The following is a 24,177-nucleotide window of genomic DNA, read 5'->3' on the forward strand; positions in this document are numbered from 1 at the left end:
CTTGAGGCATAAAAACATGAATGAACCACGTGTTTTATGTATCGGCAACAATAAACATTACATAAAAGCAAAAATAAATCCATAAATTAATTTAATCTAAACCACATGTGCAGTTTTATTATCGATTGGGTAATCGGGAATGAGAAATATTAACTGGGGAATTCAGCCATCAAGAACTTCAGTGGCGGTAACTGCACGGACGTGAGACCCCAGAGTGGATCGTATTTAAGACCACGCATCAATTGGGACATGTTGAAGATATATCAAGTGTTAAACAACATTTTACAAATGTGTAATAGCGAGGCATCCAGGAGCCGCCAGCTAAATCAAAGTGACAGCAAGACATGGGTCGTATACGCGCACATCCCCTCCTCCCATAAACTAAACAGGCAGGTATTGATCGGGACGCACTCCCTTCAGTGGAGGTCTTGGAGGTTGAGGATGCAATATTAATGGATCAGGAGGGAGTCGTTTCATGTGTGTGTGTGTTTATTTGTGTGTGAGCGAGAGCATGCCTCCACACTATGGCTGACTCCATTAAGCAGTCTGCTGGTAGCGGTCAGCAGTTTATGGCGAGTGGGCTCACAGGTCAAGGGGGAGGTCAGAGATCCCCTAAAGGTCACCAATCAACTCAGAGAATCGATTGCTTACACATCAGAAAGCCGCTGTGCAACTTCAAATTTAGCGCCGGATGCTTGTGCAGGCATTTGACCCTTCATTTCATCACCGTCTCCATGCACCGGCTGCTTTCACTTCCTGGACACTTGTAGGTGACGAAATTGGTCACAGAATTCACCTCTGAGTTCAAAGAAGTTGCTTAGATCAGTTAGGCAAAATACGAACTTCTGCAACTGATGTTAACAATGGCAGGAAGATTTTAGTTTTTGAATTATCAATTGCAATTAACCACATTTAAATATTTAACACTACAATGACCTCATTGAAGTTGAATCTCAGTGTTTAAGTGCTCCAGTTTGTTGCACGAAGAGCACAGAGAAACAACTTTTATGCATCTATCCTCGAGAGTTTTTAATTTTCCGTCCATCAGAATGTTGGTGGTGACATCACATTGTATGACGCAGTGCAATGAAAAATGCCAAAGAAAAGTTTACACAAGATTAATCTGTATAATATGCATGGATCAGTAATTTTGTTGGTAATTCAATAGTTGAAATTATTTGCTTACAATATGGGATCTAGTTATAGAGTGAACCAATATGTCATGTTCTTTTTTCTCATTGTGTTGTTGCAGCAGAAAGGAAGAAATGTGAAATGAAACAAAAATAACACACAAAAACATTTATAAGAATAAACACTTTACTCACAATTTTATATACAAAAGATCTGAGGGGAAAAAACTTGTCATCTTATAAATTAGGGAGTCAGAAGTGAACAGTTCTTAGCAAGCAACCTGAGAAGAACTTTTTAAGTGTCAGATTAAAAAAATGAACACAGAGATTCCATGGCAGTTGATTTGAGCCCAGTTACCAACAGGTAGTCAGCTTTCATTCAGATAGATTATCCTATTACAGACCAGGGGATTCTAATCGGTTATATGTCTTCTCTTTTCCTTGTGTTTGGCACAGAGTCCGTGGTTGGCACTGACAAGACACTACAGAAACATAGGACGATTCCAATAGAGCAGACCTGGGCAAAGTGCGGCCCGGGGGCCATATGCGGCCCTTTTCCTGTGTTTTTGCGGCCCTCGTGAGGTCGGACTAAAACTATACAACTGATAAGTAGTCATTTTTTGGACTATTTTTTTGTCTTGTTTCTTTCTTAGCATTACTATTTCAAGAATGATTATAACATGTTCAGGACTTAAATTTCTTTTCATCTGCCATTTTAGTGAGTATTTTTTGTTCCTCAAAATACATGAAAAGAAAATTGAAAATATATATTCTAATTTCCTTTTAATATTTCATAGATATTTTTGCTCTAGTTTCATTATTTATATTCAACTTAAATTGCATAATTGCCTAATAAATGCAATATTTTTATAGGTTTCATGCCATATTTGCACTTAATATCTTTGCTTCCATTGAATGGTTCATTCTTTGTTACGTAAGATTTTTTTTGTCCCGTCATGTTTCTTAGTCATCGCCGCCTTCCTTTTGGCATGATGGCCCCTCACTACTGTCACAGTTTATAATGTGGCCCTTTAGGAAATTTAACTGCCCACCTCTGCAATAGAGGATGCTTGGCTCAGTTCAGTATACCAACTCAGATAACAATAAAAAGGGATTGATGGTGAATTAGCTGACTTTAAAATATCACTGCAGACATATCAATGTGATATTATTGGTTGGTTTTATTCCCACTTGCAACTTTGAAGGCCAATTTATGCTTCTTTTATGTACAAAAATGTGCCCCTGCATTCTTTACTTGGTATTGTTGTTCACCAATATATTCACCAGGGGGAGCAGCCCAGAGTCAAAAACTTATGACACCAACAAACTCTGAAACCCACATGATGACTGTGAAAGAAGTATTGATAATGTAGCTCTTGCACAAAAGAGCAAAACCTAGCGAGGTTGTAGGAAGCAGTGGTTGGTGAGGCTGTTAAATACAAAGTGACTGAAGAATGGAGAATTTCCACCATTGTTATGTCTATATCTTCGCTTCTCATTAGATCGACGTGACAGGTAGTAACAGCAACACTGCCCCCATGGCTGCCAGGCTCACGGCTCTGTTCGATCTGTATCCGTAAGCGTGTAGACAGAAGGCTCCGTCCGTATCCAGATGTGTACGCAACATTGAGCATAAACAGGCCTTAAGTTGAATAACGTCCTTTAGGGGTCATGGCAGACACTCAAATGAACGCAGGCTAGTTTGAGTGTCTCAGGATTCCTCTAGCACCTGACGGCTTATCTATAAATAAAGGACACGGCACAAGTATTTGGTATGCACTATGATTGGGTGAAGAAATGTATGGTAATGAGGAGGAAAGCAAACAGCTGATGCAGATTAAATTGTGAGTGATTAAGCTAAAAGAATGACAAAATGTTCTAAATGTCTTCCACCATCCTCCGACAATGGTATTCACAGGAGACAGAAACCAAAGCAAGTGGCTCAGACTCATCTGTCCCTGCAGCAACCTGCTTGAGCATTAACTTTTAACCCAGGGAAATCATCTACTGTTTCTGATCACCAGTTGTTAGATCACCCATGAAAAGTTCATTTCAAATAGAACATTGTTCGCAGGTCTGAAGGCACAAAATCCCGGCTGCTAAATGTAATGGGTAGACTTCATGGCGTAATGGCATCACCACAAGTACTCAATAAACCGTCAGTTTCTCTGAGGTACATAGTTGAATGTCTTCTACAAACCTGCAAGATACATGCGGACCTGTTGGGAAACCGCTAGAGAACCAAAGGCTGAAAGGATTTGGTTCACAATGAAAACAGAACTGGAATTAACATCCTGTTGGAGCTTACTTTCCTCTGAGAGGGTTCAAATATGAGGCTGATGAGTTTCATTGTGACATAAATCCTGATTCCACCACAGCTTCCCTCAGTTTTGACTGCAGAAGAGTGCATGTGGATGAGCCCACTGCTGAGATACTTTAGTCGACACACGGTACCAGCAGCAACTCGGGAAGTTAGCTGGTGTATAGATATATGACCTTTGCCATCTTAACACACAAAACTGTGGTGTAAACTCAACAGATACCCAAACAAACAAGAAGTATTTGAGGTGGCAAATCATGAAAAAGAAAACGTTTCAGAGTGATGATGATGATGATGATGATGATGATGATGATGATGATGATGATGACAGCAATAATGTGTGTGTGGGCCGATCCTGATGTAAGAAGTTCAAGAAATGATGAATGAGACTTTGGTAACTCGTGTCTGGTTTGGGTAATTAGCAGGATCAGAAATGTGCTGACAACGTCCATAAGGATGAAGCTGTTCAGTCCCAGCCAAAATCGAGCCCAGTCATTTGGTAAAACTTCAGGTTGAAAGGTCTATAGAAGTCTCTGAGTCTGAGCAGAACCTCCGAGGGGATCTGAGGATGAGTCCTTCCCTTTGACTTCCCGAGGCAGCGAGGCCTGCTGCTGCCCTCCGGCTTCTTCAGGCAGGGGAAACCTTTGGTCTGGTTGAAGTAGAAGTGCTTGTCTGTCACAACACGTTTAAGTCCCAAGAAGTCCTGCACTCGTCCCATCTCACCAGCCGGGTCAGACACCAGGCGTTCACCACTGACAAACAGAAATCGTGAAAGTGGAAAGAAGCGCAGCCAATTCTCAAGGTGTTTGGCGTAGATGCCGATGCGAACGGCACTCCAGGAAGTGTCTATCAGGCCCGTGGTAGCATTGCGGAAGGCCAGGTTCTCGAAAGAAGGCAGACCTGGAGATTTGGACACAGTCTGGGTGTAGTCGGACACAGCCCGGGTCACGGGGTCTCGCACAACTACGATCAGTTTGGTGTTGCGACTCATGGAGTAGACACGCCGAGGGGCTTCTCTGGTGATGAAGTAACTGGGAGTCTTCTCCATCGTGATCTGACCTTCCAGGGTGCGTGGCATCAGGCTCCTGGATGCAGGAGGACAGAAACAGATGATTAATAACACAGAACTATTCAACTTTGTCAGATCATTTCAGATTTTCAAGAGAGGAAATCTGGCATCCATCTGGCCCAACACTAAACAGGGCATGATCGGGGGCATGCTGACAGTAATGGGTTTTCAGTCACCCCTAAAATGAAACCCTAAAATCTCATGCTTTCTGTTTATAAGAGCATGTCAAATTTGAATTTGTGGATCACAGGGTGCGGTTCCTCAACTGGCTACTGGGTGGATGGCATGGGTTTGGCATTTCCTCTTTATCCAATGTGAAACGGTTACAAAACACTGTTTAAATAAATTCCTAAAGATGGAAATATTACTTGTGCATAAATCTCATTTTAGCTGCCACCAAATCACTTCCCCCTTGTTTGCAGCCCAGCCTCACCAGGACTTGCCACTGGTGGTCCTGGGTGAATTGAGTTTTAGACCCCTGGTATATAAGGCCGTTTTGGCAGCGCAAGTTGTCTGCTTGAAAGGAAAGGTATTGGAAGTTAGTTTCAAGTCTGCTCCTGCACATTTATAAATTGTAGGTTTTGGGACTGTAAAAGTTGGGTGGTCCAATCTCTTGAATAACTTTGGTGGGACTGTGTTCTCTCATGAGTTAAATCCTGCGCACGTACGCACCCGATGTTTCCCTTTAAACAAATGTCCTTTGTTATTGAGAACTTAAATAACTCTCTTTCATGACACAAGTTTGGACACGATGGCCATGTTGTCACTACCTTGGATTTGCTGAGTATATTTTTGCCTGTCACTTGTTTCATTAAATCACAGACACTAGAGAATATGAATGCTGCACTAGCTGAAACAGATGTCAAGATAATGGGCATCACACCTCGTGTTTTCCTCTTTTATCATTAAGAGGTTTAAGGTTAAGCAGTGATTTGGACTTGAGTCAGCTGACATATTAAATTAAAATCCAGAGAGTTATTAAAAAAAAAGAAATTAATTTCCGTAGTGCTTAAGCTTCAGAAAAGCTTTGATGCTACTTCTGAGAAGTCGGGATAATTGATAACTAGGCTGCTAAGTTTACAATATTGTTAAAAGTCCTGTGTTAAACTCAAAGGCTTCCTCAACCATCGCTATAATTACAGAGCTGCACCAACAACCAGACAGAGATAAACGTCAACTGTTGGCTCAGTCACTGATGTCGAGTCTGTGCGTGGCTACTGTAAGAAAAACCACAAGGCTCTATTAACCCCTGGAAAAAAGTAATTTCCTTGTATTCGCTGACTTCCCTTTAACAGGCTCATAACTCCTGGGTCTCGCTTAATTCTGTTGTTTTTCTTTTTTTTTTTGTCTCAGAGGGTAGATATAAAAGACACATTAGTCAGTTCCTCTGAAGGATTTACTGAAGTATTTCATTTTACTTTCTTTGATTTGAATCCAAAATATAAAAAATGAACCGTTCCGATGGGAAAAAGGATATTTTGTTAAGAGAGACATCCCTCTACTTGGTTCATCAAACACATAAATAAAATAAATATGTTAAGTTTGATGCAAGCTAAGACGGAAATGGGAAACAAACATGCCTAAAAAGACACTTTAAAATGAATAATAAATCAATGTGAAGGTTATGTTGTATGGTCTCAACATTAAAAAGGTTTTCCTTAAGAAAGTTGAAAGAAAAAAAAAACATATATATAAAGTGAATATGTAATCATTGAGATCCACTGCAGGTACTGACTGGATGTGAGTATTTTTCTGTTTCTGTGCCAGTCAATTCGGAGTTCATCTCTTCCCCCTCATTGTGTATGAGGACGGAATATTAGGGTTCGTGTCTTAACTATTACCGTCTGCCCTGTGCTTCCAGTCTTGAGCCCAATTCAGCTAATTGTTTCCTGCCTTCGTCACTGCCAAAACACAAGAGCACTCCGACCAGCTCGGCCTCATGGGGCGACTGCATTAATGCCGTTTAAAGAATCTCCAGTTCTCCACTTCAATGTACTGTAATTACTATGATTTCTGACATGAAACTTGATGGAATTGGAAGCAAATGATAAACATACAGTACGTGATCTGGTTCATCTTAGCATGGTAAGAGCTTTCATATCGCTTTCCATATAAAGGTGTGTAAGCGAGAATTGTAAAATGAGCCGACCCTTTTTCCACTTCATCTGACCACAGTCACATTATTTATGACATAATCGTGAGAAGAAAAGAGAAGCTTTCAAAACGTAGGTAAGAATATTGCTTTTGCTCGGCTCTTCTTTAAGCATTAACAACTACAGTTCAAATGTGAATATAAGATGTGACTCATTTTCAGGCCAACATACTTTATTTTATTATTATTTATGAACAAAATAGCAAAGACGGTAAAATAATTGAGGATATTAAAGAAGATGAATCCATGTCAGTTCATTTCCAGTATTCTCTCCCGTTATTTTTGCAACAGTGAAGTAAATAAATATTTATGTTTCACAGACTGATTTCACATCTGGTCCGTCTGTGGTTTCACATTCTAGAAGAACTGGTCTGATTGCTACCACAGTCCTCCCCGGTTTAAGACACATTACGATCATTATGATGCTCTTGAGTCTCCACAACACACTTCCCATAATACAAAAGGTTATAACCCGTGAGTCTTGGCAAAGGGGAGCTCCTCTCCTTTCCGACTTGATTGTCAGCATTATCAGTGTAGTTCTGGTCTTGCGCTGGCTTCTGGGACTCCTTTCTTCCTCCTCTACTTAGATGACTCAGAGGCCGAGCTAAGTTCAACAAGCCTCCACCAGAGCGCCCTAATAACATGCCAGATCACTGTTGTATATAAAATAACAGACCAGAATTCCACTATTCCTCTTATATGTTTACATGAAATGCCACCATAATACTACAGTAGAATGTGGTTAAAAAAAGGTTCCATGTTGGAAACAAATGTCTTCCCAATTTATGCATGAAGGATTTTTCAGAATTGTTAAGAGAGCAATTCTTGAAAGTTGGTGAGATTTAACTTTTGGGGACTTTATACAAGCTAATGTGAAGTATTAGGCTGGCACTTTATTTGAGCATTAGTGTCACAGAAGGTTGCTGGTTCCTCATATTTCTCACAAAACTTTTCCATCAGTGGTGTTGTGGATTCCAAAACAAAAACTTCACCACATATTTTCTAATTCATTTCCTGTCAGTTATATAATAAGACAACACAAAAAAAGAAAAAACAAAGTATGACGGCAAGCTTCTCCATGCAAAAAAAAAAATAATCTGACCTCCCACACAGGACACTAATCCATCGACAGGGATGTCTAAAGACTGACTTGAATTAAGGACTATCTTGCTGAACCCAATAGCATTGTGCATTTTTGTTGCTATTTGAAGATAGCGACTGGACATTTATTTAATGTTTTTGCTGTGGAAGGAAGGGAGGAAGGATGAACGGAAACATGGAAATGTGTTTGTGGTTTTCATGATTAAGGTCCAAGAGTTGACCAGTGCTCTCAAAGTGCCATTTAAGTTGCAAACACTGAGGGCTAAATGGGCACATCCTAATGTCCATATCCTTAGTCACAGCTAACTGTATTGAGTGTCCGTAGAAAGGTATAACACAACTCCATATCAATCAAAACTCAGTAGCTCTACCCTGAGTCTTGGACGACTGAGTTCTAAAGAGTTGGCCAACTGACCGAGAAATCCCTGAGGTGAAGGTAAGAAGTAGGAGGTAGCACAAGCAACTCCATGTAATGGTAAAAATTCTCAATGAGGAATCGTAATTTTGTGACTAGTACGTCTCTTCGGCGAGTTTCCAAGTTGCATGTCCACAGTCACTGTGATCTCTGCTCTTCTGTTAAGTGCCGATGCGGCCGACTCCATCCCCTGCTTCGCATCCAACACACACACAAACACTCCACCACGTCTCTGGCACTGGGCAGCAAACATACAACTTCTGGTTTTCATAAGACATCCCAGAGTTGTGTTTCAGGACTAACAATATCAAGAAAAACACGGCTAATACCCCAGAAAGAAAAGTCAAGAAAAACAATCCGGTCTCTGTCAGTTTCACTGACTGTGAAAGTGCAGTGTATTCGAGTGCACGCTGGATGCCAACGTCTCTAAAGTCTTTCAGTCTGCTGGGTTTATTTCGGGCCACCACATGACGTGAGTAGCAATATAGTTTTTATGGATCTGGGTTCCAGAGAACGGATGCTGGATTTCACTTTCAAATCCAGGGAAAGTTTAACAATTCTGGCTTGAGTCGATATATTTCAGGCTTTGTATGCTGTACAACCCGCAAGTGTTATTTTCTGTTGTTCAGTTTTGCTGTTGTTTTTGGTCCATCCAGTCCATTTCACACGGTTTCCTTCGTCTTCCCAGGCAGCCTGCTGAGAGGACATGCTGGATAAATTAAACATGTGTTTCCAGTCGACGGTTGCATCCTTTAATCAGCACCTTCTGGCTCTTCCAATACGACAGTCAGGGGCCTCTTTTACAAGTCATTTCTCCCACTTCGACCGGTGAGCACAAAAACAGTGGCTTCACCAGCACACTGGCCTCATGCAGGATGACAGGATGTTTTAAATTCAAGAACAAATATGAGGCCATCAAACACGGATGTCGCTTGCCTAGGAAAACTCCATCTGTCAGGTTGTTTGCCGTGCGCTCACCACACGAAGGGCTGCGGCAGAAAGTGTGTTTAGGCAGCTTCATATGGATGTAAGTGAATGTTTGATTTAATTCAATCAGTCTAATGGAAGCAGCTCTGTTTCATGTGAGTATTCAAGAGTGGGGTGGAAGCTCCTGGGTGAACGACATGTTTACATTCTGAACCAAAAGTTTACAATCACAGAGGAAGGTGGAAGAGCAGGCAGCATGGAGGAGTGGATGAGGCAAAGAGGGCGTGTGGGGAGGGACACAGAAGCTCCCTTTGCCTGCAGTGGAATCACAAATTTATTCATAAAAGTCTGAAGCAGAAGGTTGTCTGGCAACTATTTCATGTGATCTGGTTTTTAGTGTTGACAGCAAGTGATCGGATGCTAGCTGTTTAGTAAAAAGCTCAACATGGATGTCAATAAGAACTAACACACAAATGTACAATGAGCTGTCATTCAGAAAGTAATGAATATCTAATTCAAGAAAAAGTAACATGATGCATGCGCCATCTGTTCTTTAGTCACCCTCCCCGCTGTTAGACTGCTGTCTGTTTATACAGTATGTGAATGGCAGCTGCTGATGCCAAGCCCCATTCTACCTGTAATTTAGACACATTTAGATCACGGAAGGCTGTATGACACCAACCTAGGCATCACATTAAGTTCCAACCAAACATTTACGCATAGGTTCACCAATGAGGTGTCAGCTGAAACAAGCCTGACTGACAAATTATTACAGTCTTCAGATGCCTGATTGGTGAGATGGTGTCATTTTCAATCTACGAAACCTGCATGCAATGTGGTACATTTGTGGCTCAGTTTGAGACACATACAAGTCCTTACCTTTTGAATGTACCTTTTCTAACTGTATTTCATTTGTCCTATGTTCTAGTACTGCACGTTTTTCCTATAAAACTTTATGTTTACTGCTCTTTCTACTAGGTTCTGACAATTGTTCTGCAAATTTGCTTTGTTTTTTTCTCTATAATATATCTTTACAGTAGAAAAGTTATTCAATGCTGTGATTTTTCTTTTGTCTATCAAGCATTTTGTATTATATGTAATGATAAATTTGTTTCATACTTCCTTATGAGTTTCTCTTGATGTTGACTCACATGTTGCGATAACTCACGCAACAATAATATCGAACTGCTGTCAATGTTTTGGTCTCAGCTTATGGGGATTGTGCATTTATTGTTTGTTCCGAAGAGAGTGTGTGATAGAGATGCTGTGGGTGTTTGTGACAGGACCGCGTGGGGGGCAATGTGTGTTTGCTTCTGATGCACATTTTAAACACAAATCAGGTCGACACACACACACACACACACACTGACACACACACCTTCCGGATGGATCCACATCTGGGAGCAATGAAGTCTGCATGTGTGTTAAGTATTTGGGCAATTGGGGAGATGAGGGAAGTGTTTCTGAGCGCGGAGGGTGCTCTCTGAGGGTCTTGAAAACTCACAGAGCCAAACACTGTGATCCATACCAGCGCAGCCGGGCTTCGGGCCAGACCCCTGGACCCCAGTGGTTCCCACCCCCCTCTACCTTGCAGACAGAGTCTCCTCCGAAAACGAAGGTCAGATGGTTGTGATTCAGGGAGCGAGACCACCAGGGATCAGGAGGGTTCGTGTAAATCAACGTGTCATCATATAAAGATTTCACCGCTGCTTCTACATCTCTCCTCTCATTTCTTCACTTTTCTCACTCTCCATTTCAAAGTCTTGGCTTCTACTGCATCCTTGACAGTGGGGCTATTATAAATTTATTTGAAAAGAAACTCAGGTTCCAGCTCAGTCCAACATATGAAGACAGATACACTCCTTCCCTGACTATGCTGGAATATAAACATTAACTCGGCTTATGTTTCAACCAGGCTTCACGCTGAACGATCTCGTTATTCTTTGCTCGCCCATAACAACACACAGAAATCAAATATCTCAAATGACCTTTGAACCTAAAACAACCGTGGAACCATTTCGTCACTGCTTCCTCTTGGTTTCATAGTCTCATCGTGACAGAACAAATATGAAAATTAGCAACTAAAAGTCTGACAATTGAGAATTTTATTTATTTATTTATTTATTTTTAATGTTTCAGAGGACAAGACAAAGCACTATAGCTCTGAATCAAGAAAACAACAAAACATCACTGTTTATTAAAGTTATCAAGTAGGAAAAAAAAGAATAAGAAGTTCTTTCTGAAGTCATCAGAGACTTGCACATGAGGTGCTGCACTTTACTGTTCTTTGATACACTTCACCAACTCTCAACCTAACCAGAGTGTGGTGGTGGATAGGGTTGACAAGTCTGGCCAGCTAAAGATAATATATTTTAATGCAGTGACATGCATTCCACATCTATCTGAGGGTGGTAAACGGCCCCTGGGCCAGACTTTGGACAGACCAATCTGTTTTGAAGTTTAAGTCTTGCATTGTGGTGACTCAACTTCCCAACAGGGTGTGTGGTCAACACCCTCTGACGGTTACTGTCCGGCTCAGGACGCAGAGTGTTTTCGGAGGTCTACCTCTCTGGTGTAGGTCGGTAGGAAAGAGTTGAGAGATGCGTGTGAAGGGAAAGAAGAAGAGGTGTGGCACTTCACACGGTTGAGCAGTGAGAAGTGACTCGTCAGAGTTTCCTGAGAGAAACTCCGCAGTTGAAATGACAGAGAGCGACGTCCTTCTGACTGTCTCTGTGGTCTGCTCTAAGCCAAACCTCTAATTTGTCTGTTTGCTCCTTGCGTGCAACTGTTTGGCAAAAATAACTACATTTTTCTGTCTTAATGATTATCAGCTTGTTCTCAACAGCCCTTGTGGAGTGATTCAGAAGTTTTGAAAGATCATTACGCACTCTGCTGCTGGAGACCAGAGCGGACGACTGATGATGGTGGAAAAGATACAAGGACAAGAAGAACAGACCCTGATTCTTGGCAGATGGGGGATGGAAATAAATGAAAATAAATGAGGGGACAACAATAGCTTTTACCACATATAGGTTATTTTTATTTATTTATTTATTTTTTGGTTTTAATAAAATTATATTTTTGTGAAAACAATCCCAGCATATACTGAGCTATCAGGTTTATAATTAATAATAATAACATGATTTGCACTGATAAAGTATGACAATACAATACATAGATGACAATTCAAGGAAAATAAAAACTAATCGTGAAACTGGTCCATGAGGACAATTAGAGTAGACAGAAATGTGAAAAGATGATTCTGAAATCTGTTTTTTTTCCAACCAAATGTTATGAGGAAAGATATTAAAATATGAGATTTAAAAAAAACATGTTCAATAATCAAATGAAAAATAATCAGTTGTTAATATAATAAAAACACAATATTTAACAAATAAAATTCATTACACAGTAATTACAAATTACACAGGAGGCTTAACCTTAATTTAACTTGGTCCAACCAGTCAGCTCCACATTATTATCTAAAACGATTTAATCAATGAAGGGTTGTGTACATGGTAAAATGTGTGTGTGTGTGGATTGCTTCCACCCATCCCCTCTTATCCAATGGGAAAATCTGCAGCGGGCCACATGTGTGGCTTTATCAGTCAGCTACCAGGGGTCCACAGCTCCGCCCTGTCTTCATCAGATCATTAAACATCAGGGTGGGGTGAACTTCAACTCTGACCCCTGAGTACAAATGTAAAGGACGATGCACAATTATTATGTGGACTTTTTTTTTTCATTTTTAATAACATTTTGTACCTTTGATATTTCATATGGCATTTCTATGACATGTGTATTATATTTTTGCATTTTGTCTCTTAATTGCACTTAAACATTGCTAAAATGAAGAAAATGTATTTCTTGATAAACCATTTAAGATTTATAAAAAGTCGTAAGATTGATAATGTTGAAACTAAGTTTACATTTTTCTTTAAATGTTTCCACTAAAAAACTCATAAATGCTCATGCCTCAAATTCACAAAAATGTAAAAGAAACTAAGTTCACTATTGCTCTATTTTTGTCTCTAAAAATGCCATCTTTATTTATCCCAAAACATTCTCATCCCACCTCTTAATTTTTTAAAAACACAATCTGCTAAAACGTATTATCCACCTCTTACATTAGATTATTTTGTCATTGTTCTCCAATAAAAACTAAACCATAATTCATTCATTTCTTCTGTTCCGTTCATTGAGGCTCTCGTCTCCCAGCACCTCCATTTGATCATGAAGCCTTTTGTTGAAAAGAAAAGTTGCACAACATGAAACCTTTTGCATCTGAGTAGCTCCTCCTGTGGCACAGATGAGGCGAGAATAAACAACCACTCATTCAGCTGCTTTTCTTTGAACAAGCACACACACACACAGACGTGGGACACACAGCAAACACAGTCATTATCTCAGCCTGGTCTTTCCCTAAACACAACCAGCACCAGTAAGACAGACTCTCGCATCAAAGAGTGCTGCGACTCCTTCACCACCGAGTCAGGGCCAGCATTTACACCAGGACACCACCCAACTAAGGCGGTTCAGAGAGGACTCACGCAACTGCACCTCAGCAGAGTTCTAGCTGGACATGCAGTCAGAGTCCCTGCCAGACTTTCAGACGTAATTAATCTCATTTCCCCTCAAAATGAGTACAGACGCTGCGGCCGATTGCAGGGCTGTTCTCTGGTAGGCTTTTCTCCCAGCAGCCTTCAGGGCTTGTAATAGGTTAAGACTTTTGTAGCGGCAGAACGCCTCCCGCGAGGAAGTCATCCTCTTACTTTGTTTTTGCTACTTAGATAGATATTTTTTTAAATCATGTCACTGCTCTGCGCAAAATTTATATCCAGTGCCTTCTTTTATAAAGGTTATGGCCAGTTAGTTTACTATGTAGCATAAATGCAACAACAAACTGAAACACTAAGTCTAAGGCTAAGTGATGGACTCCAGCTTGTTACGTACATCTGGGTTGACAAATCTGGAATAATGAATTTTTGTTTCGAAGACAAGGACAAGTGGGACATTGACAGCAAAGTAATATACTAAGAAGTGTACTGCTACATCACATGTCAAAGGCCCGTGGGTCGAATCAGGCCAGTCATTTCATGTTGTGAAACAAGAGGATTTAATAAGCGCCGTATCTTGAGAAAAATGCTGATATTGTGTGACATTAAACAACAGCGTGAATTAGATTCAAACATAAACATTGCAACATAACCTAACAGAACATAAGGACAATCTCCACTCACCAAATGTAGAAAAACAATGCACTCTTTAACAACGCAGCAAATCATAGTAAATATAATGAAGAAAGAAGAATCCCCCACTAAGCAGCTGAGTCAGAGCTGATGTCATGGTGTGTCGGAACTGGTTAGCTTGGTGGCTAATGCTACAAACAGATGCTGTGAACCTCGGCAAAAGTTGGCAAAAACATTAACAAACAAACACTCTTATTTATTAGTTGAACATTTCTGCTCAATTTCAGTGAGAGAAAATCCACCTGAACACTGTCCTGCGACAACAGAATGCACACACTTCATTTTCAACTATTTTCCTTTCTCCATCGGCATCAGAATCAGAACACAGCAACGTCGGGGAGGAGAGGTGCATCCGAGTAGCTCGCGAGTCTGTGTTTGACTGAGACACAGGGTGACGGCTGACAGTTGAGACTGACTAGAAATTTTCCACTTATGATTATTAATCGCGGTCGATTAATAGCACAGCCTTCTGCACCACAAGGAGCCGTCAAACCACTTCTCTTTTGACAATAAATCTGAAAAAGACAACAGAACAAACGGCGAAAATCTGGCAGAAGAAACAACAAGCAAGATGCTGACATTACTGACATGTGTTTCATAGAGGTGCGGGGATTTACCTGTGGCAGTACTTTTGCAGAAATACTCCTCCCTAACACATTACTCCCACGAACACCTGTCAAACTGACACTGACACACATCCGTCAAGTGCTTTGATGCGGGCGGTGAACTTTAAGGTGTTTCTCACGGCCGTCCCCACTCTGCTCTCACTCAAGTGGTCAGACATTACACAGAGCTGGACACTGGTGACACATCAACAGCAGCACAAGCTCACACCCACTCTCAATAACTACCTGGCTCTCCAGGCTGACTGGAGGTGGTACACTGAGGCTTTCTTTGCATATATGTTCTGTCCAACCAAAGCAAACAGCAGTAACTCTGAGTGCTAAATCTGCTTCCCTGTCTAAAACAGAACCGTGCATGTTTATGGGGGACAGTTAAACTTCTGTTTTTAAAATCAGGTTTATGAGCTGCTTGCATGGGAAAAACCCCAAGAATTATAAGATATGCTGTATATGAAGATGCATTTAAGGTTAGAGGTCTTGTTAAATAGGTGGAACTTTTAAATGCTGCTGATGCATCAGCCTCAGTGAGCCTTAGTTCTGAGGATAATGTTTTTAACCACAGATTTTTCTTTAGTATGTGGGTTTCTTTTCATGCACTGATAGCAACACTGCGACCCTGTTGTAGCTTTAATAAGTCTACATGCTGACCTTTCTACTCTAAATGGATTCTACTGGCAACAGTTCCAAATAAACTGCACTAAGGCTTCGGAGCCTTACATGACAAATAACAAATCTAATTTGTAGATCCAACAAGCATCGAAAGAAATAAATCAGTGCTGATCAACAGTCATTTTTTAAGCATGATTTTAGGAAGAGAAAAGACTAGTTACTGTTTGAACAAAACTTGTGCTTGTTGATCTGAATGGATCAATGTTTTTACCAAGGACCTTTACATGCTTTTGATCAATCAGCTCTTTGTCCTTCTGTCAACACCATTTATTAAGATTGTTGCATTCAAATCAAGTAAAGGTACCATAATTTCTGGAACTATGTCGCTACAGTAACATATGGATTTTTACAGGCTAGAGTCTCATGTTGCCAAAATGTTGAGGAAATCGCAGGCGTTTTATTGAACTTAGAGCGCTCAAAATGGGTTGTTGTCGCCTGCGTGTTTGCAGCTCCGCCAACAGAGCCGACCTCCTGAGGACCGCAGACAAGAAGCAGCAACTGAGACCAGCGATGGTGTCGGAACTTCGGACACACGGGTGAAAACGCCGCATTTTGAGTGCTTTAATGTCAATAAAAGATGTGAGGAGTTCATGATTCACGTTCAGAGCATTGCAGAGTTTGTTTCAGTGTCAGTGTTGATGCCGGAACCCATTTTCAAAACTAGTTTAGAAGTGATCCTCATGCATTTTGAAGCACCACTGACCTTTCTACGGTGCAGACAGCACCACTGCACCCACAGCTTATGTATGAACAAGACCTATTTTCCTTCTTAAATTTAGTGGGTGCAGCTACTATTCCGGTGCGCTCGAACACATGGTACATTTATGTGAAAGAACTTCCATAAAAAGGCAAAAACATCAACAGGTACATTTAAAATTGGAAGCTACATAAAAATTTAAACCCTGTCAAAGTGAATTTTCGCACATTTATCAACGTGCCTAAAATGAAGGCGAGGTGAAAGGTTGGACAGTGACGAGGTGTTGAATTATTGATGACTGAGTTGGATAATGATTATTTTCTCTCTCGAGTTAAAATCCATATCTCTCCTGCTTCAGTGTATTGATTATCACACTGACCTATAATTTACATATGTTGAGAAGAAGTGAAAAGAAACAGCTTCTGATTGCAGTTATATATTCACCGATTCATTTTCTAAGACAGTTTATTTCAAGTTTTTAACAATTTAATATTAAAATAAAAATATTTTGTGTTGAAAGTATGAGATCACTGTTATTTACCCGGTATTACAGGACATTTTAGAATGAACTAGTCCTTAAAAACACTGCTGCCGTTTCCCTGTGCACGGAGGAATCTGTCTTTTGTGATTGGCTGAATAGAGCAGATTAAATAACGTAGATATTCCTGTCTAGGTGGTGCAGGAAATACGCAGCAACTTCTTCATGGGACAAAGAAGAGATTCCGAGAAAGAAACACACTGACTGAAAAGCATCGATCACAAAGGAGATTTAGAGACGTGTAGATCATAAACCAACAAGAAAGAACTTGTCGGGCGGTTTTACATGTAACACAGGAAAACCTGTGCAATCCGATAATTCCTCTCACGGCAGAGCGGGGTGTAAATGCCATCGGTGGGGTGCAGTAACAGCTTCTTGTCAAGGAGATTGAATATTCTACAGTGAATTCATCTCTGCTGCTGCAGCGGGTGATAAAGCTGGAGATGGGCAGATCAATAGAGAGAACCTATTTTGCCTGATCGATGGTGTGAGATGACACACACATCAGCGAAGAGATTTGTGCTGCCAAGTGTAGGCAGGCGAAGGCAAGCAGCCACAGATGAGTGAGGATGGGATTAAATATGCTCTGATTCAGCCTCCAACCCCACAACATGTTTAGCCAAAGTGAGCACTCAAATGATAGCAGTCTACCATTCAAGATGCTTGGTAAAGGTAATCAATACACAGCTGCCATTCAGAGGAGACATCTTTGCTTGACCTTCATCTCTTTGGCAGATTTCAATTTCACTTCTCACTTGTGTTTTTCTCTGCAACTTCCAAAGCAAGTGGCACATGAGGACCAAGAGGCAAGGATCTCGACATAGCACCAACATTTCTACAGTCACATATGATCACAAGTGTTTAGTAGATACTGTACTACTGTTTAGTAGATAACAGCACTATCCCAACATACAGGCAGCTGAAAAGAGATGACTGGACAGTGACTGGAGACTGGGTGAGGTTCAGGAGAGAACTCCAGCATTGGTGGGCATCCACCTGGGGAGAGGTCCTGGTGCAGGTCCAGGAAATGGGACTCAACATATTTTTTGTGGGAGAACATCAGTATTCCCGCGAAGAGCCCGGGGAGGTTTCTGGTTTCTCCTTTCTACTTAGACTGCCTCTCCCACAACCTGACCTCGGATAAGATGGAAGAAAATGAATGGATGGAACTTTGATGTTGCAAAAAGCAACATAGCGATGTAAATTACATTTCAGGGGTTGCAAGCTTATATTTGCGTCCTTGGGTTCAGGGTCGCTTGCTTCGAATTTGCAGCAGTTTGTGTGCATCATGATTCAACCTGTGAAGTCTCCATCTCGAATGGAGGAGCGACTGAACACACACGCTCACGTCTGCACATTGAGGATGTGTAAACCTTCATGCTCCACCATCTGACCACAGAATGGTTTCCAGTTGCTGGCAGAGCGGAGGCTTTTCCACATGTAAGCATTTTTTTCTCCAATAATTTGCCAAAGGCTTCCTTTAAGGATGTCCATGTGTTTGACTTGGTTACCAGCTGAAGAGCCCAGCCAAACTTCTCCAAGCTCCAGCGCACAAACACTATGAGCAGGATGAAAATGAAACTTTCTGCTGGACCTTGTGAGCTGGACTTCAGGTTCTGATTGATTCATTAGATTCGACCAGTCTTTACATTGTAACTGTGATGGACTCCTTTGATAGGAGTTGCATGAAATCATTGGAATAGAGGGATAGTCAGACTGCAGAGGAGGAACTCGGGAATAATGTAGCTCCAAGATAAAGAAGGAAATAAATATCAATTGAATAGAGTGAAAAAAAGACTGAATATGAAACAAGGTTAGCTTGGAAGAAGGAGGATAGAAAGTCATTGAGAAAATGTCCATGGGAGCTATAGAAATACAATTCCATGGGAGTAATGGAGGAAAAAGACAAGGAAAAAATTCTGGGAAAAAAGGGAACATATAACTGTGGAAAAAAAGGTAGAAGAGTGTCGTAACAAAAGGAAATGAAATATAAGAGTGAAAAGTGAAAAGAAATCTCAAAGAAAGTCAGGGAAGACAATACAAATTAAAAATACAAGTGAACAACTAGAAAAGACATGGAACGAGGTTTATGTAATTTGAACAAAAGAAGATAAAACAATACTTATACCAGTAAGTAATGAAGGGTATATAAAATAACTGAATTTTAAAAAGGAAATTAACAAAATGAAAAGTATGCATACTTTTAAGCAAGCAGACTTAGTAAAACAGAAAAAGTAACACAAGACTAGAAATAAAGACTAGAAAATACAATTTTAAAAATCATATTTGAAGTTGTGCAATGACTTGGGAAAAGAAGGCGGTGAAATTAAGGGAAATTCCGGAAAATAAAACAAAATATTGTGGTGGGAAGGAGATGCATAGAATATGAAAGAAATACAAACGAAAGAACTGAAAAATAAAGAAACTTGTCGTAATTCTGGATGTTATGAGACAGCAACAATTGTATGAGAATAGAGAAAAGATGTTGTTGAATTGCATTTCTCTTCTCTTTTTTCCCTTTCATTTACATCTTTTCTCTATTGTCATATAATTGTTCCTGTCTCGTAGCTCAGTTACATACAAAGCAGCAATAGAGAAGACCCACTCGTACTGAAGCTGCACAGAAGTAGCTGGAAGAGTTGACTAATGCTTCATAAGACCTTGTTGAACAGCCACTGGGGGCCCTGATCCCTCTTGGCCCCCTCGCGTCCCTGAGCTGTCCGTGCTAATGCCGACTTGTCATTACAGTGAACCAATTCACACTGTGTTGACTTAAGCTGTCAGCAAATTAGACCGAAGCAAAAACACTTGACTTTACATGGAGACATAGGGGGCAAGGGAAGCAGTGGAAGAATCAAATAAACCTGTGAAGAGGTCTGTTTCCTATAAACATAGGGGGGAACTACAAATGACCTTTCACATCTTTTACTATTCCATCGGCATCTTCACAATACTGTAAAAAAGCACTTCAGTATTTTGCGAGTGCTGAACATTGTTGGAAAAAAAAGATTCCGTTTATTCTATGGTAGGCTCTAGTATAATAAATGTAGCATGAATACGGAACTAAGAAGAAAAGCTGGTGTACTGGTGCAATGTCTAATCATATGAAAGTCTGCCACGAGAAGTGAGATAAATGCGACGAGCTTAGTTTCAGAATTTAGAAGAAAAATCAGTTAACTGCCATAAAATAAATACACAAAAACCCTGCTACAGTGCAGTTTGTGCTTATAAGGAAAAATATGGACAATGACATTAAAACCATATTTACCACATTTACCATATTAACCATATTTAAGTCTGAAAATATAAATAATGAACACAGCATCAAGCCTCTCCCAAAACTCAAAATACTTCAGCTCAAAAGAAAAGAAACCAGAAGACCAAGCGCACACTCTTGTACAGTCAGACTCAGGTCTGAGGGAGTATCATGCTGACCTGAACGTTACCTGCCAGTATTGATCCATCTATAAATCTTGTGCTTCCACAGGACATATTTCTTTACTGCCTTCCCCTCTCACAAGTCAATCTCTCGCTACTCTCACTACGCAATAAATATTTGGGTTATCTCTCTAGAATATTCTCTGTCATTCATACATTTCGCATCACCGAGGCTTCAGACTTTTTCTGCAGCCTTCAACCTCCCACTTTAAATTGAGAAAACCCACTACATAGATCTCACACTCATTTGGACCAAGGTCCACCACTGCCCATCCTCCCCTCTGTGATCAGGCATCTGAGGCCCTCAAGGGACCAACATGGACACTTCGGGAAGCAGCGAATCAGCTCTGCAAACAGCAATTTATTGGCAGGGGACTGAACATGCTGCCATCCCTGGAAGATATCGGCAGAGTGTCTTATTGCTGCTGAGAGATATTAATGAAGAGCAGAGGCAGTGATCAGAAAAGCTCGACTGCCTGCTGCCTGCGCACATCATTGGGTTTGAATTAAAACTGGAATCTTGAAAGACATGGACTAAGTTCAATAACATGACTTTCTTTGTTCATTTCCTATCAAGGTTTTCAACCAGGATAATAATAAAATCCAGTAAAATACATGTGTGGTGTAAAATACTACACTACTCCTACTAATACTATAAAACACAAGACTTCAACGTCCTCTTTTTTCTTCTTTTTTTTAGTTTTTTTTTCTAGTCTTCAATTTACTTCAATAGTTCATCAGGATTATTGATTCAATGTGTGGCTGTCATAGTTATAGCCTCATAAAATCCCATGCAAATATACCAGCTTAACATGCTACTATATGATACATACTTTATTCAATTTGTGCATTTCATCCCAGTTCCTTTTAAAATGTGTCATAAAAATATGTTACTCATCATAAATGTTATCAGAAAAGTCTCCTTTTTTAAAACAGTTTCTTTAAATAAGATGGAGAACAACTCTGGCACAGCATAAACGGAGAACTTTGTAGTGTAACCTGCTGGCTTGTAACTTTTCCTCGAGGCAGTTTTTTAAAGAGTTAAGCGAAAGTGATGTTAATTTTCTTGGAAAATGAATTGCTGTAGGTGATAAAATGAAAAACCGAGCATGTAATCATCTTTAGTCGATGGCTTCATGGTGTGCAGTGGTTTTGAAATTTTCACACAAGCTTGAACTTCATTTAAAATGGAATGATTAAAAGCTCAAATTAATTAATTAATGTGTAGCAGCGCAATATTGAGAAGGAAATTAGTATATGAAGTAATTGCATGTGAACTACACAGATTTGACAGGTAAACATTCAGCAATAAGCAACTTGTTAAATAATGACGTTATTAATTGAACTTTCATTTTATATCGTTATTCAACAGCAAAATATACATTTCATGGAGGACAGCGAAAGTTTCGCGGATCCAAAACGAAAAGCACATTCCATCTTGCCCCGGATTCTCGACCTTTATTTGTCAGCTTTATGCACCGTCAGTGATTTCCGGCCACACAAAGCGGAGAAATAAAGAAATTCCAAACCGTATTGAGTGATAAAGAGTCGTGTTTACCTGTACCATTCCAGTCCCTTATCGTAGAAGCGGTCGAAGAAGTGCGGTTCCGCTCCCACGGCTCTCACGTCCGGGTGGATGCGCAGGAACTCCAGCAGCGCTCTGGTTCCACCTTTCTTCACCCCGATGATGATGGCTTGCGGAAACTTTTTACTCCCGTAGTTGTTTGCTATAGATATATTATTCGATTGCACGTGGTTCTCTTTCGAGTCCGACAGCTGGTCGCGCACCAACGACACCGCGGACGCGTCATTTGGAGACGCGTCCTTTCCGTCATTCTTTGACAGAATCTTGATTTTAGGATGAGTTTGTCGGTCAAACACCGGGCGTGGGAGTGAATCACAAAATCCATTCAGACAGTATATGAGATAAGTGAAAAGAACAATCATAGTGAAGAAGACCGACTTGGACTGCACCTTCAGGTGTCCAAAGTTGAACCCAGCGCTCCATGTTCTACATCCCATGAGTCGCAGTCCAGAGAGCACCGCGCAGGGAACATGCCATGGCAAAAGGCGTCGTATACCAGAGGAATGTTTACGTCCACGACAGAAAAGTTCCCGCTGAAGACTGAACCGAACTTGTAGACATCTTCCACCTCACTGTCGCTTCAAATCGCGACGACAGGTTCGCGCTCCACAGGCGTCCAGCCTGCTGAGAAACGCGTGTGAACACTGGTTCCACAGATCTTGACTCCTGTGATCTTGGCTGACTCTCTGTGGGAGACAGCAACTCCTCGTCCCGTCTGTGGCGAATCCACGCCCTGTGGATCACACACGCCCTCTCGCTCCTCACACCCGGTAAACAGCAGCTCAATAGAGATGTCGGACTCTTGCTTAAATTAAATTAAGCTGTTTCATCGCGCAGCTTTGGGATCCGTCGGGGCCTCAGCGCTCAGTCCAACGCGGAGTTCAACACGGTGTGGGTCACTTACAAAACTATTATTACAAATTATTTTCAGCTTCAACAGCATTACCCACTCTGACCAAGACATTGCTTTATTCCACAAGGCGGTAACATGCATAGTTTGGTACCAGTTGGATTAACTAAAATCAGAATTGGAAGTTACTGATCCAAAGGATTATTAATAATGATTTATACCATTAGCACTTGACCTCAACTGTCATGCATTATTTGCTGACGGGTGAAAATGCCTTTCATCATTACCTTTGGCTGTTAAATCATGACTTTTTGTTTGTTTGTTTGTTCACTTGGTCATAGTGACCCAGAACCTCTGATGTCCCTGTTGAGGTTTTAAAATGTATTGTAAAAATGTACACAGATGTCAGAGGTAAAAAATATTTGCATTAGTTTTAACCGATTATCATTCTTAAATTATCGTTCTTAAATATTGCCAAGAGACAAACAATAGTTAAGCAAGCTTTTTCTCACTTCAAATTCCAACTGGAATCTTCCATGTTAGCTAAAGCATGAACCACAGCATGCAGCGATCCTCTGGTATTGCCACTGTGTTTGCTACAGGGCTACAGTCATGGAGAGAAGCTGAGTATGTGTGATACGTGATTAGTTTTATAGCAGAGACCACCAAATCTGTTTTATGGAAATGAACAGGCACTTTTTGCAGACACCTGCTGTCTGCAAGTGTCTCCGAATGTTCACCCCCACGGAGCCAGTCATGAGACACATTTAACCTTTGAACTCCACTGGGACAGACAGGTGTGTGCGTGCATTTTTGGGTTGGCATACGTTTTCTCCTGTCCACTTTCCTCCGAGATTGTTTCCAAACAGTGACAAAGTAATCAAGCGATACTGCAGTTCTACATTTAACAGTTGTTTAGGTTCAATGTTGTGACAGTCAAATCATTTAAGACATGTGACAAGTTGGTTGAGTTGGTTTAATGTCACGTTCTAATAATGAAAATATTGTCACAATGGAGTTCTGGCCTGTTACCGTGAAAAGGTTTTCATTTCCAGATGACCGATCAGAAATCCAGGTCATAAATTGGGAGAACAATTCATCATGTCATCTGACTTTAATTTCCCACAGCTTTATTTTAAATATTCAGCTTCAAAGCTAACATTGAATATGAGTAAAAAAAGTGATGTAAATCTCCAGAGCATTACAGATGCGTGGTGGTCATTGATCCAAATGTATTATTTGTAATGTATTTTATTGTTGTGGAAGGAGAAGTTGCAGGTTCCAGACAAGTCAGGAAATCCAGTCTACAAATGAAAGTTCTGAATGTGAAACTCAGCAGAAAATAAGTCCTCGCGAGAATGACTCCCATGATGCGAGCAAGAAGTGAGCATGACAAGGAAGATGCGTTAGCTGT

General features: G+C 40.7%; 1 protein-coding gene across 1 annotated transcript; it reads right to left on the reverse strand.

Moving 5' to 3' along the window:
• Window positions 1-1,383: 1,383 nt before the first annotated feature.
• LOC128764012 (heparan sulfate glucosamine 3-O-sulfotransferase 6-like) lies at window positions 1,384-22,578 on the reverse strand. Its single transcript, XM_053873356.1, has 2 exons — window positions 21,887-22,578; window positions 1,384-4,535 (listed from the first exon to the last, which is right to left on the reverse strand). Exons 1-2 carry the CDS (start codon window positions 22,348-22,350, stop codon window positions 3,917-3,919), a joined length of 1,083 nt encoding a protein of 360 aa, XP_053729331.1. The 5' UTR covers window positions 22,351-22,578; the 3' UTR covers window positions 1,384-3,916.
• Window positions 22,579-24,177: the final 1,599 nt, after the last annotated feature.

This window comes from Synchiropus splendidus, chromosome 1 (assembly GCF_027744825.2).
Source record: "Synchiropus splendidus isolate RoL2022-P1 chromosome 1, RoL_Sspl_1.0, whole genome shotgun sequence".
Lineage (NCBI taxonomy): Eukaryota > Metazoa > Chordata > Actinopteri > Syngnathiformes > Callionymidae > Synchiropus > Synchiropus splendidus.